The 16,472-nt window shown below is 47.0% G+C and overlaps 1 protein-coding gene across 1 annotated transcript; it reads right to left on the bottom strand.

Moving 5' to 3' along the window:
* Window positions 1-1,676: 1,676 nt before the first annotated feature.
* Window positions 1,677-13,647, bottom strand: PSMD2 (proteasome 26S subunit ubiquitin receptor, non-ATPase 2). Its single transcript, XM_047787857.1, has 21 exons — window positions 13,453-13,647; window positions 12,948-13,004; window positions 12,402-12,566; window positions 10,455-10,576; window positions 10,065-10,289; window positions 9,309-9,467; window positions 9,007-9,151; window positions 8,488-8,548; window positions 8,090-8,236; window positions 7,696-7,802; window positions 7,373-7,500; window positions 7,073-7,160; window positions 5,273-5,435; window positions 5,043-5,144; window positions 4,716-4,861; window positions 4,398-4,481; window positions 4,010-4,178; window positions 3,826-3,920; window positions 3,455-3,581; window positions 2,168-2,286; window positions 1,677-2,018 (listed from the first exon to the last, which is right to left on the bottom strand). The coding sequence occupies exons 1-21, from the start codon at window positions 13,585-13,587 to the stop codon at window positions 1,836-1,838; spliced, it is 2,727 nt and encodes a 908-aa protein (XP_047643813.1). The 5' UTR covers window positions 13,588-13,647; the 3' UTR covers window positions 1,677-1,835.
* Window positions 13,648-16,472: the final 2,825 nt, after the last annotated feature.

Below are 16,472 nucleotides of genomic sequence, written 5' to 3'. Positions count from 1 at the left end.
CTCCCAAGTCCAGCATTTCCACCTTTTATAAAGGTTTTTACACAGGCTGCCAAGTGAGAGCAGAGAGAAGGCAAAGGAGACACTCAATCCAAAGCCGCTGTTTCTTTTCAGCTAGCCAAAAGTTTGGACTGCAATAGGGTCCACAACTCTTCAAGGCTACAGAGGCTGATAGTGAATAAGGGAATGTGTTTTGAAGTCAGATGGACTTAGATTGCTATCCTGGCTCTACTACTATGCGACTTTGAATAAGTTATTGAACCTCTCCAAACTTTACGTTCCTCACCAAAACACAGGGATAATACTGACCTCTCAAAGTTGTTTTGACATCTCAGAAGTATAACTGTTCATTCAACATTTATTGATGATCTATTAAGTAATGGTCACTGTTCAGAGGTTAAACCCACATTGTTTGTTAAATGAATGCCAGCAATTATCTGACAGGGCCACATGTTCTCCTCTGCTGTATGGAGGGGGTCCATGTCCCCAAGGGCAATGTAGCTATACTCATACTAGCCCTACCAGGAAGGAGTACTACAGATCAAGAGTGATTATATTCCAGGAAAGAGGCCATTTCTTTCTCATTACTAAGAGGAAGGTCAGGTTCAAGCTTTCTTGCACCTTTTCTGCAAGGATATAGCCCAGAGGTAGATGTTAACATTATCGAATCTCAAATAGCAGCCTCCCAAAAAGGACAAGCCAGTCATAAGAGGTAAAAATGTCCCTTTCACTTAACACCACAGAAATTAGAGAGTGGGGCTAACTCTGATGCCCCTTAAGAACACAGTCTAGGAGTTCCCGTTGTGATGCAGTGGTTAACGAATCCAACTAGGAACCATGAGGTTGAGGGTTCGATCCCTGGGCTTGCTCAGTGGGTTAAGGATCCAGCATTGCCATGAGCTGTGGTGTAGGTTGCAGACATGGCTCGGATCCCACGTTGCTGTGGCTCTGGTGTAGGCCGATGGCTACAGCTCCGATTAGACCCCTAGCCTGGGAATCTCCATATGCCACGGAAGTGGCCCTAGAAAAGGCAAAAAGCTAAAAAAAAAAAAAAAACCAAAAAACAAAACAGTCTAAAGAATGATGGGCTTGAGGAAGTTGTGCACTGGCAGGCAGGAATGGGGGTGTATGGGACCCACGAGCCCCTTGTAAAGCTACTTGTAAGAGTATGTGTAAAAATCCGTGTACACAGAGTTTCCCTTGTAGCTCAGCAGAAACAAATCCAACTAGTATCCACGGGGATGCAGGTTCAATCTCTGGCTTGCCCAGTGGGTTAAAAATCTATCGTTGCCATATCACAGATGCAGTTTGGATCCTGTGTTGCTGAGGCTGTGGCGCGGGTCGGCATCTGCAGCTCCAATTCAATCCCTAGCCTGGGAACCTCCATATGCCGCAGATGCGGCACTAAAAAGACAAAAAAAAAAATCTGTGTACTTACATCTCCTAGAAAGACCTGTTATATTTATCAGCTTCTCAAGGGCTCACCCACTAAAGACGAAGCATTGTTTTTATGATTAGCAAGGAGGGGAGAAGGAGAAGGGGCTTAGTTTTTTCCATTCAGGGCAGCCTCCCTGCTAGCCCAGACTCAGAGTTGCTACAAACAATACCCTCTCACATCCACTCCCCACCCCAGTCTGGCCTCCAGCCACAATACCCCAGAAAACAGACACAGAGGAACCTCGGGGATAAAGGTCTTTATTCAACAAATTTATCTCATTCAGTAACAAAAGAACAGGAGGTAACAATTCCCCCAAAGGTCTGGAGCAGTATCCACCCGCGGCAGCAGGAAGCATGGCCTGCTGACATACCAGCTGCAGCTCAGAGTCTTTGGTGGCCACTTAGAGGTCATAGTTGGGGTTCTTCCGAAGGATAACAAAACCTTCCAGGATGGGGGTGACGGGAAGAAACTCCTCAGTGGCCAATTCTGCCCGCTCCCCATGAGCCAACAACACTGGGGTTGTGTGTGTCTGGAACCCTGTGATGGTCTTAGGCTTGCCGGCCTGGCCCACCACATCTACTGCCTGTAGGGTAAGAAAACTAAGATGAAGGGACTCTGGATAGAAGTGCAGCAGCAATCCAGTGCCCGCACCAGTTTCAGAGAAATAGGTACACACATGTTCTAGAAGTTCTAAAGTACAGCCTAAGCTTTTCCCTCTGTTCAGCCTCTCACCTGGCCCACACGGACAGACACTGGCAATGGCCGCAGCTCCTCATCAAATGTGACCAGCATTCGGGGCTGCATGGCAGCCACCAGCCCATATAATACATAGTGTGACTTGCCTAGAATGACTGAGGAAAGAACACAGGACAAGTATATTTTAGAGGCATCAGGGCAGCCCTGGCTTGAACCTTAGGACCCCACTCCAGCCCTGAATTTTTTTATTTTTTTTGGCTGTGCCTGCAGCATGCAGAAGTTCCCCCCAGGGACTGAACCCATGTCAAAGCAGAGACCCAAGCTGTTACAGTGACAATGCTAAAGCATCCTTAACCCACTGCCCCATTAGAGTCCCAGCCCCTTTTTTTTTTGGCCTTTTTGTCTTTTTAGGGCCGCACTCACAGCATATGGAGGTTCTCAGGCTAGGGGTCTCATTGGAGCTGTAGCTGCCAGCCCACACCACAGTCACAGTAGCACCAGATCCTAGCCGCAACTGCGACCTACACCACAGCTCACAGCAGCACCAGATCCTAGCTGCAACTGCGCCCTACACCACAGCTCACAGCAAAGTCACAGCTCATGGCAATGCTGGATCCTTAACCCACTGAGCAAGGCCAGGGACTGAACCCACGTACTCATGGATGCTAGTCAGGTTCGTTAACTGCTGAGTCATGACAGGAACTCCCCAGCCCTGACCCTTTAACCCCTCAGTTACAATGCTGAACCCACACACCTTCCCTCAAATAGCCTACTACAAACTGGAGATGCCACCATCTTACTCTGCCTATAGCCTACAGACTTTTTTCTTTTTACAGCTGCACCTGCAGCACATGAAAATTCCTAGGCTAGGGGTCGAATCAGAGCTACAGCTGCCGGCCTACGCCCCAGCCACAGCAATGCTGGATCCAAACCACATCTGCAACCTACTTCACTCATGGCAACACCAGATCCTTAATCCACTGGGCAAGGCCAGGGATGGAACCCACATCCTCATGGATACCAGCCAGGTCCTTAACTCACTGAGCCACAGTGGGAACTCCCAGCCTGCAGACTCGATAATCACTTTTCTCCAGTCACTCAGGGACAGAAACTGGGCTCAGTTCTTCATCTTCAAAAGAAAATCTCTTTGGGTCAGTTCAAAAGTGTGGGAGATGCAAGTCTTGTGATATTCAAAGAACCTCAGGAACCCAGAGTGGTACAGAGTTAATTTGGAGTCTGGCTCCCAAATCATCAAGGAGGCCCTGATAGGGGTGGAGAGAGGGCACCATGTGCCACCATGTAAGCTTCCTGACAGGAACTCACTGTTGCGAACATCCAGGAAAGAGACAAGCACGGTGAGCAACCCCGCCACAGCCACTTGACTCATAAGCTGCCGGTCACTGTGGTAGGGGCAGAGGGTGAGTGTGCCCTTCCCCAAATGTGTCAGGCCCTGAAAAAACAAAACAAAACAAAAAAAGCCAAAATAAAACAAAAAAAACCCAAGAGAACTGGAAGTGAGGAGTTGCATCTGAGAAGAAATCACCTAACCCAGCCACAAAGAAATCCCACAACTCATTCACATTGTCCCTTCTAGGCTAATGGTCCCCTTCATGGAGCCTCATGTCTCCTCCCTTCCATCACACAGACACCTCCCTTGGCACACTCACTCTAAGGAGGAGAGTTGTATTCTTTACCTGTGCCAAGCGCACCATGAAGAGGTTGTTGGGGTCCTTGGCATGATACTGGGCTAACTGGCGAAGCATTGCAGCCAGACGGGCATTATTGGTACCTGGAAATATTAACCATTACAGAGGCTTGAAAAAGGGACCTCAACTTTTCCCCTAAGATGCTCATGATGTCTTTCTGACTGATACTCACCACTGCCCACCATGCCCATGGCAAAGATTGAGTTATAAGAGACCTCCGGGTCAGCATCATGAGAGAATTTGCTCAGGGTATCCAGGATGTTGAGTCGCGGATTTGAAACAGAGATTAAGGCCAGTGCTAAAGGCACAGCCCTTCGGAGTGTTGGCTCCCCGTATCTCAGCTGGCGATTAAAGAGGATAACAAAGGTATCATAGAAAACAGGAAAAACAAGCTCGGTTTCAGGAATAGACTACTGAGCAGAAGGAGCCTTAATTTTTTGTAGAAAGGGCACAGCAAAAACACCATTTCTCCACCAAAAAGAAACTCATCAGGGAAGTCTCTTAAGGGAAGCCCAGACATCAAAACCAACACATTCCAATTTTCTCCATGTGATACTCACCAGGTGGCCAAAGGTTCGCAGTGCCATCTCTGCACCAATCTCCTCCCCCATAGCAATAAGGGCAATGCCCAGCACAGCCACTCCCTGCAATTGAAGAGGTAGCAGAACTCAATAAGCTCAAGGAACAAAAAATTCACCCTTGACTCAAGTCCCACCTAAGAAGAAAAAGCTGTCCTGTGAGGCACACGCCTCAAGCTCTCATGTACTGTACCCAGTCTCGTGCTATTTCAATACAGTGATACAAAGAGGGACTCTAAACCAAATCCAAAGCCATGCTTATCTTTTCTCCCTCGGAGTGTGCCCAGCCGCCCACAGAACCTGATGTGCTCCCATGTCAGCAGGGGCTTCCTTCTTGTCCTTGTCCTTCTTTTCCTTCTTGTCTTTGTCTTCCTCCTTTTCCTTGGAGTCAAAGTGTTCACTGCAAATATGGAGCAGCTGCTGCACCTTGAGTACATTCCCAGAGCCTGGGACAGGGTGTTAAGGGTGAGAAAGGGTAGAAGTGAGAAGGCACCAAGGAAAAGCCTACTTTAGAAACTGAGGCAAAAGTATCTAAGGCAGTTCGGACAATCTGAGAAAGGAGAAATGATCTGAAGCAAGGTCCAGGAGAGAAGTGAAGAGTCACTGGAGAAGATCAAAGACACAGACCTGCATAGGCACACACATCCACCAGTGTGTTGGCAAAACTGCGGAACGGTTCTGACACAACCTCTAGCGCAGCCAGGATGGCCTCGATGGCCTCTCCCTTCCCTACAGGAGAGATTCAAGAGGTCAGAGGATACACAGTCCCTTCTAGCACAGCCTGATATATTAACTCTTAACTCTCTCTGTTGCATCCAGTCACTACCAGTCTTTTACCCAAATAGACATCCGCTCACCCAGGTGGTTGAGGCCAAGTCCAAGAGGAAGCCAACGAGCATAAGTGTCCTTAAGCTCAGTCTCTGACTTCTCCATGATGGTCTGAAGGATAGTGGAGGTGACATCTCCATTGCAGGATCCTACTGCTATCATTCCACAGGCTAGAGCTGTCACACCTGCTACCTAAAAATAGGGAAGAGCAGTATTACACATGGTAAGTTATTAAAATAGTTGTTTACTTATCTTGAGTACAGATAGCCAATTCCTACAGTCCAGTGAAATCACATTAGGTGATTTCTTTCTAAGGGTAGGTCAAAATAACAGCAGCAGCATGGGGGAGTTCCCATTGTAGCTCAGCAGGTTAATCCCTGGCCTCACTCACCTGGCCTCACCTGAAAGCTGCGGTGTAGGTCAACAACTGCAGCTCCAATTCAATGCCTAGCCTGGAAACCTCCATATGCTATAGGTGCAACCCTTAAAAGAAAAACAGCAGCAACAACAAAAAACAATAGCAGCATAGCCATGGCTCAGTGGGTTAAGAATCCAACTGCTGGAGCTCCTGTTGTGGCTCAGCAGAAATAATCCAACTAGTATCCGTGAGGATGCAGGTTCAACCCCTGGCCTCACTCAGTGGCTTAAGGATCCAGTGTTGCTGTGAGCTGTGGTGCAAGTTGTAGACATGGCTTGGATCCTGCCTTGTGGCTCTGGTGTTGGCCAGCAGCTACAGCTCCAATTTGACCCCTAGCCTGAGAACTTCCATATGTCACAGGTGTGGCCCTAAACAGAAAACAAAAAACAAAAAACAAAAACAAACTGCTGCAGCTTGGGTCACTGCAGAGGAGCAGGTTTGATCCCCGGCCCAGCACAGTGGGTTAAAGAACCTGGTGTTAGTAACTGCAGCTGCGGCATATATGGTACCTGTAGCTCAGATTCAATCCCTGGCCCAGTATGTCGTGGGTATAGCCATAAAATAAACATAAAAATTAAAAAATAACAATAGCAGTAATCATTCCAATACTTACTACATGTCAGCCACTATGCCAACTGCTCTGTGTACTACTAACATTTAATTCTCAAAACAATGCCACAAAACAGGTCTTGTTGTTATTCTCCTTTTTACTGAAGAGAAAAATGATGCCTGAAGAGATTCTGTTATGTGTCCTAGATCACACTGCTTGTAAGCAGAGGTGGCAGGATTTAAACTGAGGTCTTTCTTACTCAAATCCATGCTTTTAGCCACCATATTATATTTACCCATCACTAAAACAATTTTGCACAAGTAAGAAAATTTAAAGTTGGCTAATGACTCGGAATTCCTATTGTGGCTCAGTAGTAACGAACCCGACTAGTATCCATGAGGACATGGGTTCAATCCCTGGTCTCACTCAGTGGGTTAAGTATTGCTGTGAGCTATGGTACAGGTCATAGATTCAGCTCAGATCCTGCTTTGCTGTGGCAGCTGTAGCTCCGATTAGACCCCTAGCCTGGGAACTTCCATATGCCACGGGTATGGCCCTAAAAAGACAAAAAAACAAAAAAATAAATAAAGTTGGCTAATGACTAAAACAGTGAGTGAGAATAATCCACCCCAAGCCAGGTCAAGTTACTCCCCACTCTAATCTGGTACTTCCTATGAATCCCATGGGCCAGAACTCAATACCAAAATCACCTGAGGCTGAGAAGCCCAATTCCAAGCAATTTCACTGAAATGATACACCTCCCCCTCACACACACACATTTTTTCCCCACCATTTATCAGAGACTGTTAGAACTCAAAACACCTCTCACTCTCCCCGAAATGACCAACAGCCTCTACTCACCTCCATACTAGATTTGGAATCTCCCATCACAGGTAGCAGCAGTGTTAGAACATCTTCGCGATTGGAGCCGGCATAGGCCAGGCCAAGCCTGCAAGCCAGGGAGAGGGAGTCCCAACACACATCCGAGGATAAGGCAAGGAAGAAACAAAAAGAGGACTGGTCATTTCAACAATAACCAAGAGCCAAATACTCAACAGGCACAGTGGTTGTCTTTGGCAGTACAAAGGTAAAGGGGCCTGATTCTGTTTTCACAGAACTTACAGGCTGAGCACTACCAGAACGAGAAGCAAGAAGCCTTACCCAAAGATGGAACCAAGTCTCATAGTGTTGCTATTGTGGAGGACATAGTCTGAGAGCAGTGCTAGAGCAGGGTCACACTCATTTCGGACACCAGAGTTCACGATGCCACAGGCCAGGAGGGCTCCTGACTACAAAATGCAAACAGATTCTTCACTCAGGCTGCTCTACCTTCCTGACCACAAAGGATGCAACACGGGCCTCATGAGAGCACCTGCCTTAAGTGGAGTTAAACCCAGGTGGACTTTATCAGTGGAAGGGAAGCCCTGAGGGCCCTAAAACATGGGGGACGGATGTCTGCATTGGCAGGCTGTGCCCAGACCAACCTTGATATAGTCCTCAGAAGAGTACAGGTACTTATCGATCTGGGTAAGGCCACCATCCACATCCCACAGCAGAATCATGCCAAGGGATGCAGCTGCACTCAACATTCCTATACCAGGGGGGGGAAAAAAAAAATCTATCAGTCTTAAAATGGCCCTACCATGAGAAAACTTACAAAGAGCTCTCCAAGAAAAAGAATGTGTATATATGTGTGTGTGTGTGTATATATATGTACAGCAAAAACTGATAGAACATTATAAATCAACTAGAATTAAAAAAAAAAAAAATAAAGCTCTTGAAAGAATTGCAGTGGGGATCGTCAGGTAACATGTGAACCTAGAAAGGAAACAACAGTGACTAAAGCTACATAAAGGTAGAATAGGAACAGAATTATACCATGGTCCTTGTTCTTATAAAGCCATTTGTTGCCATCATCAGTCAGCAACTTGTCTTGGCCAAAGGCTGCATTCACGAAGCCGTTCACAAAAGAGGAGGCCAGGTTCATACGGGCAGAGTCCACTTGAGAGCCACTGCCCCCAAACCCTGCAAAGTAGGGAAAGGAGGAAAGGGAGGTTTAGAGTACACAAGAAAGGAACGCAGCATGGCAGCTGGACTCCGATTCTGAGCTGGCCCCTTAAGATCCTCTATCTACAACCACAACAGTGACCAGAGAAAAGATATGTTAAGAATTTGAGCTCTTACAGGACAAGCATGTTTAGGCCAAGCCATCATTCCCAATACAAGGGGCATAATTAACAATCCCCAATCCCCACATACATGAGATGGCTACTTACTGTTGTTCTCTAGGTGGGTTTTATAGATGTCATCAGGCACCTTGGGCTCCATGATGTCCAGCTGAAGAGAAGTCAGAGGGTCATAACTGCTTCCCCAGTCCTCCCCTAGCTGTCCCTTCTGTTATCCCATTGAACAGCAATTTTAACCAAGGAGAGCCTAATCAGAGGCGTAATCGAGAAGGTGAAATGCCAAGTAGAACCACAACCAAAAAACCCTGATGAGGAGTTCCCGTCGTGGCACAGTGGTTAACGAATCCGACTAGGAACCATGAGGTTGCAGGTTCGGTCCCTGCCCTTGCTCAGTGGGTTAACGATCCGGCGTTGCCGTGAGCTGTGGTGTAGGTAGGTTGCAGATGCAGCTCAGATCCCACGTTGCTGTGGCTCTGGCATAGGCTGGCGGCTACAGCTCCAATTCGACCCCTAGCCTGGGAACCTCCATATGCCGCGGGAGTGGCCCAAAGAAATAGCAAAAAGACAAAAAAAAAAAAAAACCTGATGAAAAAGGGGGAAGAATCTCACCTCCCGAGCTAATGCCAAGAAGTTGCTGTTGAGCTGTACATTGGACATGATCTCTGTCAGGTCCTCATACTCCTCCACATCTTCACTCAGCTCTAAAAACACTCCATGCCGGCCTAGCATGAATGCCATTTGCTTCTGTACAACCCTGAGGGAGAAAGTGAACACATCTGCTCAGCCCCCATCCACCAAAGGTGCAGAAAAGCCCTTCAAGCCCTAGTCAGAAACTACAAGTCTCAGCACTTCATGTGAATGTCCCATCCAAGAGCTTAGCTCTTTCTTTGCCAACTTTTTCCTTTACATACACATCCTTGCAGGAGGTGAAAATATCTTCTACCAGCTCCATGTCATTGAGCATCAGTGCCAATCTCAGAGCTTCAGGGAAGCGACTGAACTTTCGGAACACACCCAAGGCGCAACGTAGTAGGGCGGAGTTCTCAGGCTCGGGCACATAATTCACACAACTATAAAGATGAGAATAATAAAGGAATCAGAAAGTACCAGACCTTCATTTGCCCAGTTTAATTTACTTACCCAAAATTAAACACTGAATGCCTACTATATACCAGGCATTATGCTAGTTATTGGGACCAGTAGGGAAACATGATGTCTCTGCTCTCAAGAAATTCACAGATGCTGGGAGTTCCCGTTGTGGCTCAGCAGTAACAAACCCAACTAGTACCCATGAGGATGCGGGTTCAATCCCTGGCCTCGCTCAGTGGGTTAATTAAGGATCTGGTGTTGCCGTGAGCTGCAGTGTAGGCTGCAGGCACGGCTCAGATCTGGCACTACTGTGGCTATGGCATAGTCCAGCAGCTACAGCTCTGATTTGACCCCTAGCCTGGGAATTTCCATATGCCGTGGGTACAGCCCTAAAAGTACCAAAAGGAAAAAAAACCACCCACCCATACAAAAGAAACACACAGGTGTCAATGAATTAACTACAGCCTAATTGACTGCTACCTTTGAAGCAGATTCTCTCAGAGAATAAAGAAGACACAATTGAGAAAGAAGTGCTGGGAAGGGTAAGCCTGCCACCATTCCCAACCTTGTTCACTCACCTAGTAAGATAGAGGCAGACTTTTGCATATGCATTTTCATCAATGTCTTTCTCCAGCATATCCACCTGCTCAATTTCCATGAGCAGGTCACAGGCCTCATGCTCTGCATTGTGGGCCATGTTGTACGGGACAATCTCCTTTACCAAGGTCAGCAGTGGCTCCCGCTGAGTCTTCTCCGCATCATCCAGCTCCTGCCACTCCTTAGCCACCTCTCCTGCCAGATGTCTACGGATAAGCCCAGACTATTAGGGGAGCACAGCATTAAGGGAAGCATTTTTCTATGGGTCAAGGAATTCACTGTATGGGAAACTAAATATACTAGTACTCCATGACAGAACTCAGAACTATACCTCAGAACCCCTTCAGATTCCCAAGAAAAAAAGGTCTTACCTGACATATTCATGACCCCATGATGCCAACTCCTCCTGGGAGCCCACTAGACGATATTTGAGGCACTCTCGCTCCCCGCTCATGGTCATGGCCAAAACAGAGATGATGTCAGCAGCAAAACGCTATAAAGAAAGCAGTCCTTTTAAGTCAAATGCAGGGTAAGGGGAATGTTACATTATGGAATCAAGATCACTGTCCCTATCCTCCAAATTAAATGTTAATTACATTACCAGCCTCCGTACTAAAAATTTAAACATGTTATCTCAGCCAAGCCTCATAATAACCCTAAGGTTACCTTTGCAACCTCCCTTTGAACCAACTGAAGGGTAATACCAAGGGGAAAGTGGAGAAAGATGGAAACTTTGATTTCTTTTTCTGGCTGCACCCATGGCATAAGGCCAGGGATCGAATCCAGAGCCACAGTTTGGCAATGCTGATCCTTAACCTACTGCACCACAGCAGGAACTCTGAATCTTCTGGGGTGGGGGGCCGTGCCCATGGCATGTGGAAGTTTCCGGGCCAGGGACAGAAACTGTGCCACAGCAGCAACAACCCAAAGTGCTGCAATGACAATGCTAGATCTTTTTTTTTTCTTTTGCCATTTTAATCTTGATTGTCTTATTCTGTACATATTTTTAGATATTAGCATAATATAAGCTAACAAAAAATTATGTAATAATAAATTTATATTAATTTTATATAATCTATAATTTGTATGAAACATGTTTTCAATAAGGCTCTGTATAAGCTTGTGTGTTAGATACTTTTTTTTTTGTCTTTTTGCCTTTTCTAGGGCCTCTCCCGCGGCATAAGGAGGTTCCCAGGTTAGGGGTCTAATCAGAGCTGTAGCTGCCAGCCTACACCACAGCCACAGCAATGCCAGATTCTTAACCCACTGAGGGAGGCCAGGGATCGAACCCGCAACCTCATCGTTCCTAGTCAGATTCGTTAACCACTGAGCCACAACGGGAACTCCTTCTTTTCTTTTTTAATAGTTATTTCCCCAATACAATTTTTTTTCTACTGTACAGCATGGTGACCCAGTTACATATACATGTACACATTCTATTTTCACACATTATCATGTTCTATCATAAGTAACTAGACACAGTTCCCAGTGCTACACAGCAGGATCTCATCACCAATCCATTCCAAAGGCAATAGTTTGTATCTGTTAACCCCAAGCTCCCCAACCACCCCACTCCCTCCCCCTCCCCCTCCCCCCTGGCAACCACAAGTCTATTCTGCAAGTCCATGATTTTCTTTTCTGTGGAAAAGTTCACTTGTGCCTTATATTAGATTCCAGATATAAGTGATATTATATGGTATTTGTCTTTCTCTTTCTGACTTGCTTCACTCAAGTTCCACCCATGTTGCTGCAAAAGGCGTTATTTCATTCTTTTTTATGGACAATGCCAGATCTTTAACCCACTGCACCACAAGGTAACTCCGAGATTTTGAATTTTATTCCAATCACAATAACAATTTTTTAAAAGCTTTTAAGCAGAAAAAAGTCACTCTAGAAAGATCACTATGGCTGCTGTATGAAAGACAAACTGTGTAAGAGGTCACAGACAAAAGGAAAAGGGCCAATTAGGAGGCTGCTACAGTGGTTTAGGTGAGAATTGAAAATTTCTTGGGTAATAGTTGAACCAACAGGCAGAAGTTATGAGCTGGAGCTGTATTTTAGAGTTAAAACAAATGAAAGTGCAGGGGATATAAAGAACAAAGTTAACAATAAAATAAGTTCATCATAAATGATAGAAACAATGTCTTTTCTGAAGACAATACTCCTACAAGCTCTTACGTAAGCATTTTGATTATGAGCTCCCTTCAACTAGCTCAGATCTCACATCATCAGGTTTCCTGAAACTCACCATTAGCCCCATGTCTAGATGGAAAGGAATTCCTAAACTAGGCTTCCATCAGCTTCCAAAATAGTTTTACCTTATTCTCCCCAGGGGCCATGTTCTCATAGATCTCCTTCAGTTTGCCATAGTGTGGACGCAGAAATTTAAGAGGCTTGGGTACTGATGTCATGGAAGTTGTAGAAGAACGAATCTGTCTCCGCAGTTCTTCCAGGGCTGGTCGGTACAGGGACGTGTCCTTCTCCTGATCAGGAGATGTTAGGGCTCAGACAAAAGGAGTCTCATCCCTTAAGTCATAATATAGAAGTGTTTAACAACTTCCCTAGGAAAGCAACTGTGTCTTATTCATCTGCAATTGCCCACCTCCCTGCACACGCCTGGCACAAAAACAAATGTCTCCAGGTAAGAGTTCAAGAATGGCTTCTCCCACAAGACAAGGCTATAAAATCTTTCAATTATCTTTTTCCCTCCCTTTCCTCACAACATGGTTCTAACACTGATGGACCTAAAATATGGTCCATCGTTCCCTATACCTCACCTGTGAGTTGTTGCCCCAAAGTGGAATAAAGCAAACAAGTGAGTAAGATTCATATATACACCAGCTCTTGCTGACATTCTGACTCACCCCAAGTCGTTCCACGAGCATCTCCAGTTCATCCTGAAGTTGTTTGTCCTCCTCAGACTGGAAGATTGGGGGAAGATGCGCATCAAGAGAAGGAATCCCAAACCCATCCTCCTCCCATTCACCCTGGGGCAGGTGGAGAGTGAGCCCGCCTCCTTAGGAGGCATCAGGTGGACAAGGGAAGAGAGAGGAATGGAAAGCCCTGGTGGGAAGGCCGCCTGGCTTCTGGGCCAGGCTCTGCTCGAACGCCGTTTTGAAAAGCGGGGGTGACAATGACACGCCCGGGCCCACAAGAGATGGTGATGAGGCCTGGTAGGGGCGGAGGAGGTAACAGCGCGGAATGGAGGATGGGGGGTAGAAAGGCAGGGCGCCGGGAGCCCCGAGGGTCGCCCTATCCGCCCTCTCCCCCGCACTGTGCGGCCGTTGGGAGTCGAGCCCGAGGCCTGCGGAGCCGTCGTGACTCAGCCCGCCGCGGCCTCCTCCGCCGGCTCCCGGGGCTGCGCCTCACCAGCTCCTGCTCTTTGTCCTTGTCCCCGGCATCTCGCCGCTCCTTGCTGCTCGACTTCTCGTCCCCGCCGCCGGGGGACGTCGCTGGGGGCTGCTGAGCCTGCAGCGATGCCTTATCCCGGCCGCCCTCCTCCATCTCTGCTACCACTGCCGGCCCGCTGCGCGCGCACCGTGCGCACCGCCCGGTTTCCCAGAGGGCCTCGCGCTCTTCCCCCACGGCGCCCCTCCTTCTCCAGAGCCCGCCTGCGACCGGAAACGCCGCGGCGCCTCACCTACCCCGGCGGCCTGGGAGCCCTTGCCCTCCGAAGCCGCACGGAAACTACAATTCCCAGTTTTCCGGGCGCCGGCTCGAACCTGGAGTTTCCTGAGCTGTCGGGATTTGGGGCGCCTGCTGCTGTAGGAGTTGAGCCGGCTGCGAGCCGAGACTGCCCCTAGGGTCCCTTATAGCGGTGTGAATAGTACCTACAGTGATACTCCAGTTTGCAACGTGGTGGGATCAACAGACAAGATTCTTGAACTCCAGGACGCTTGAATGCCCTCTGTGTGAAGTCTGTGTAATATGTGTTTATAACCCACAACACTATGGAATATTAACCTCATAACATCCCCCACCTCCCCATTTCACCCCCCTCCCCCGCGCCTTGAGGAAGGTGCTCTGATATTACATGTGGATACCATCTTAAAATCACAGGGTTGCCAGATGGAGTAGAAATGAATACATGAAGTCCTATGCACTAATGCAAAATCCTGGAACTGAAAACAAAAGAAGATAAGGGCTGTCTTTTTGACTTGTCCTCAGTCTGTTTTTTTTTTTTTTTTCTTTTTACGGTCACACCTGTGGGATATGGAAGTTCCCAGGCTAGGGGTCAAATAAGAGTTGCAGCCGCAGGCCTAAGCAACAGCCACGGCAACACCAGGTCAGAGCTAAGCCACATCTGCAATCTCTGCAGCAGCTTTCAGTGCCAGATCCTTAACCCACTGAGCAAGGCCAGGGATCAAACCCTCATCCTCATGGATACTAGTCTGGTTCTTAACCCACTGAGCCACAATGGGAACTCCTGATTTTTATTTATTTTTTTCTGCTTTTTAGGGCTGAACCCACGGCATATGGAGGTTCCCAGCCTAGGGGTTGAATCGGAGCTACAGCTGCCGGCCTACACCACAGCCACAACAACATCAGATCTGAGCTGCGTCTGCAACATATACCACAGCTCACAGCAATGCCAGATCCTTAACCCACTGAGTGAGGCCAGGGATTGAACCCACAACCTCATGGTTCCTAGACGGATTCATTTCCACTGCCCCATCACGGGAACGCCAGAACTCCTGATTTTAAATGACATACGTTTTTTTCCGCAAAACCTTTTGAGTCTGGTAGGATTGTATCCATTTTATAGGGGAAATTTAAAATAAGTGGTAGAATCAGAATATGAATCTTGATCTTTCAGACTCCCAAGCTCTTGGCTATTTTAGCAAACCTCAAAGTTCTTCAGTTAGGGCTATGTGTATGTATCTGGAAGGTGAGAAAAGAGGAAGTAACTCTTCTCTCCTTAATCTGGTGGGATCATTCACCATTTGGCCTGGAGTCTTATTTTATGGGTCCTGAGGCACTGAAGAATGCCAAAAGTGTTTGTTTAAAACAAACAAACAAACAAACTACCTGGCCCAGCGCAGTTAGCACTGAATGAACACTGGCTAAATATCTGTACAGATATAGATGTAAAGATCTGATGCCCTCCTTTTTTTCCAGGTGTGGCTGCAGCATGTGGAAATTCCCAGGCCAGGGATCAAACCCTCACCACAGCAGCAGTGGGAGCCACTAACCAGTGACAACAGCTAGATCCTTAACCCCATACACAGTGAGAGAATTGATGCCCACTTTATAACTTGTTCCTCTTTTCCATTCAGTGCTTGGATTCTGGGGATGACCTTCCATGGTCAGCTGACAAAAATTGGGCAATCCATAGCTGTTCTGCCTATTCTACATCTGGCTTCAAGATGTCCATACTTTGTCATGCTTTCTTCAATCATCTGCAGAGGTATTTCTTCTAAATTTCTTTTTTTCTGTGACTTCCTTCTATCAGATTATCAGATTTTGTGTTTTATATAGGACATAGCTCCACCAGCCCCTTAAAAGGCTGGCAGGTATTGAATGTTTGTTGTGCTATGTTTCAGCTTTTTTTTAGGTTTAAAATGTTTCAAAATATTTGAAAGAAAAAAATAAAATGTTTCAAAATAAAAGGTTGGGGATGGGTTAGAGAACATGAGCTTTAGAGAGGACAGATCTGGTGCTTAAAACCAAATTCTGGAGTTCTTTGGTGGCACAGCAGGTTAAGGATCCAGTGTTGTCACTGCAGCAGCTTGAGTAGCTGCTGTGGTGCAGGTTTGATCCCTGGCCCAGGAGGTGAACTTCCGCATGCCCCGGACCCGGCCGAAAAAAAAAAAAAAAAAAGAGAGAGAAAGGAAAAACACACACAAAAAAACCCCAAATTCCAGGAGTTCCTGTTGTAGCTCAGCAGGTTAAGAACCCAGCTTAGTGTTTGTATGAATGCAGGTTCAATCCCTGGCCTTGCTCAGTGGGTTAAGGATCCAGCATTGCCACAAGCTGTGGTGTAGGGCACGGATGTGGCTCAGATCCAGCTTTGCTGTGACTGTGGCATATGCCGGCAGCTGTAGCTCTGATTTGACCCCTAGCCCGGGAACTTCCATATGCTGAGTGTGGCCCTAAAAAGCAAAAAACAAAAACAAACAAAAACAAACAAACAAACAAAAAAAACCCACTGCCCTTCATCAGCTGTGATACTTGAGCAAGCTTCCTAACCTCTCAGCTTGGTTTCGCCTGTGAAATGTGGGTAATAAAGTATCTCCCTCATCATTTTTTATGAGAATGAAACAAGGCAGTGTATACAAAGTGCCCATCTAGGTGCCTGGCAACTGGAGAGGAGGCAGCTGTCATTTTCCAACTTCCTCAAATTTGCAGTGCTGCTCCTTACTCCCCATCTCCAAGCACTCAAGCCCCAA

The sequence above is a fragment of the Phacochoerus africanus genome, chromosome 1 (assembly GCF_016906955.1).
Source record: "Phacochoerus africanus isolate WHEZ1 chromosome 1, ROS_Pafr_v1, whole genome shotgun sequence".
NCBI classification, from domain to species: Eukaryota; Metazoa; Chordata; class Mammalia; order Artiodactyla; family Suidae; genus Phacochoerus; species Phacochoerus africanus.
Note: the sequence above shows the minus strand (reverse complement) of the source record. Positions and strands in the feature narration are given on the sequence as shown.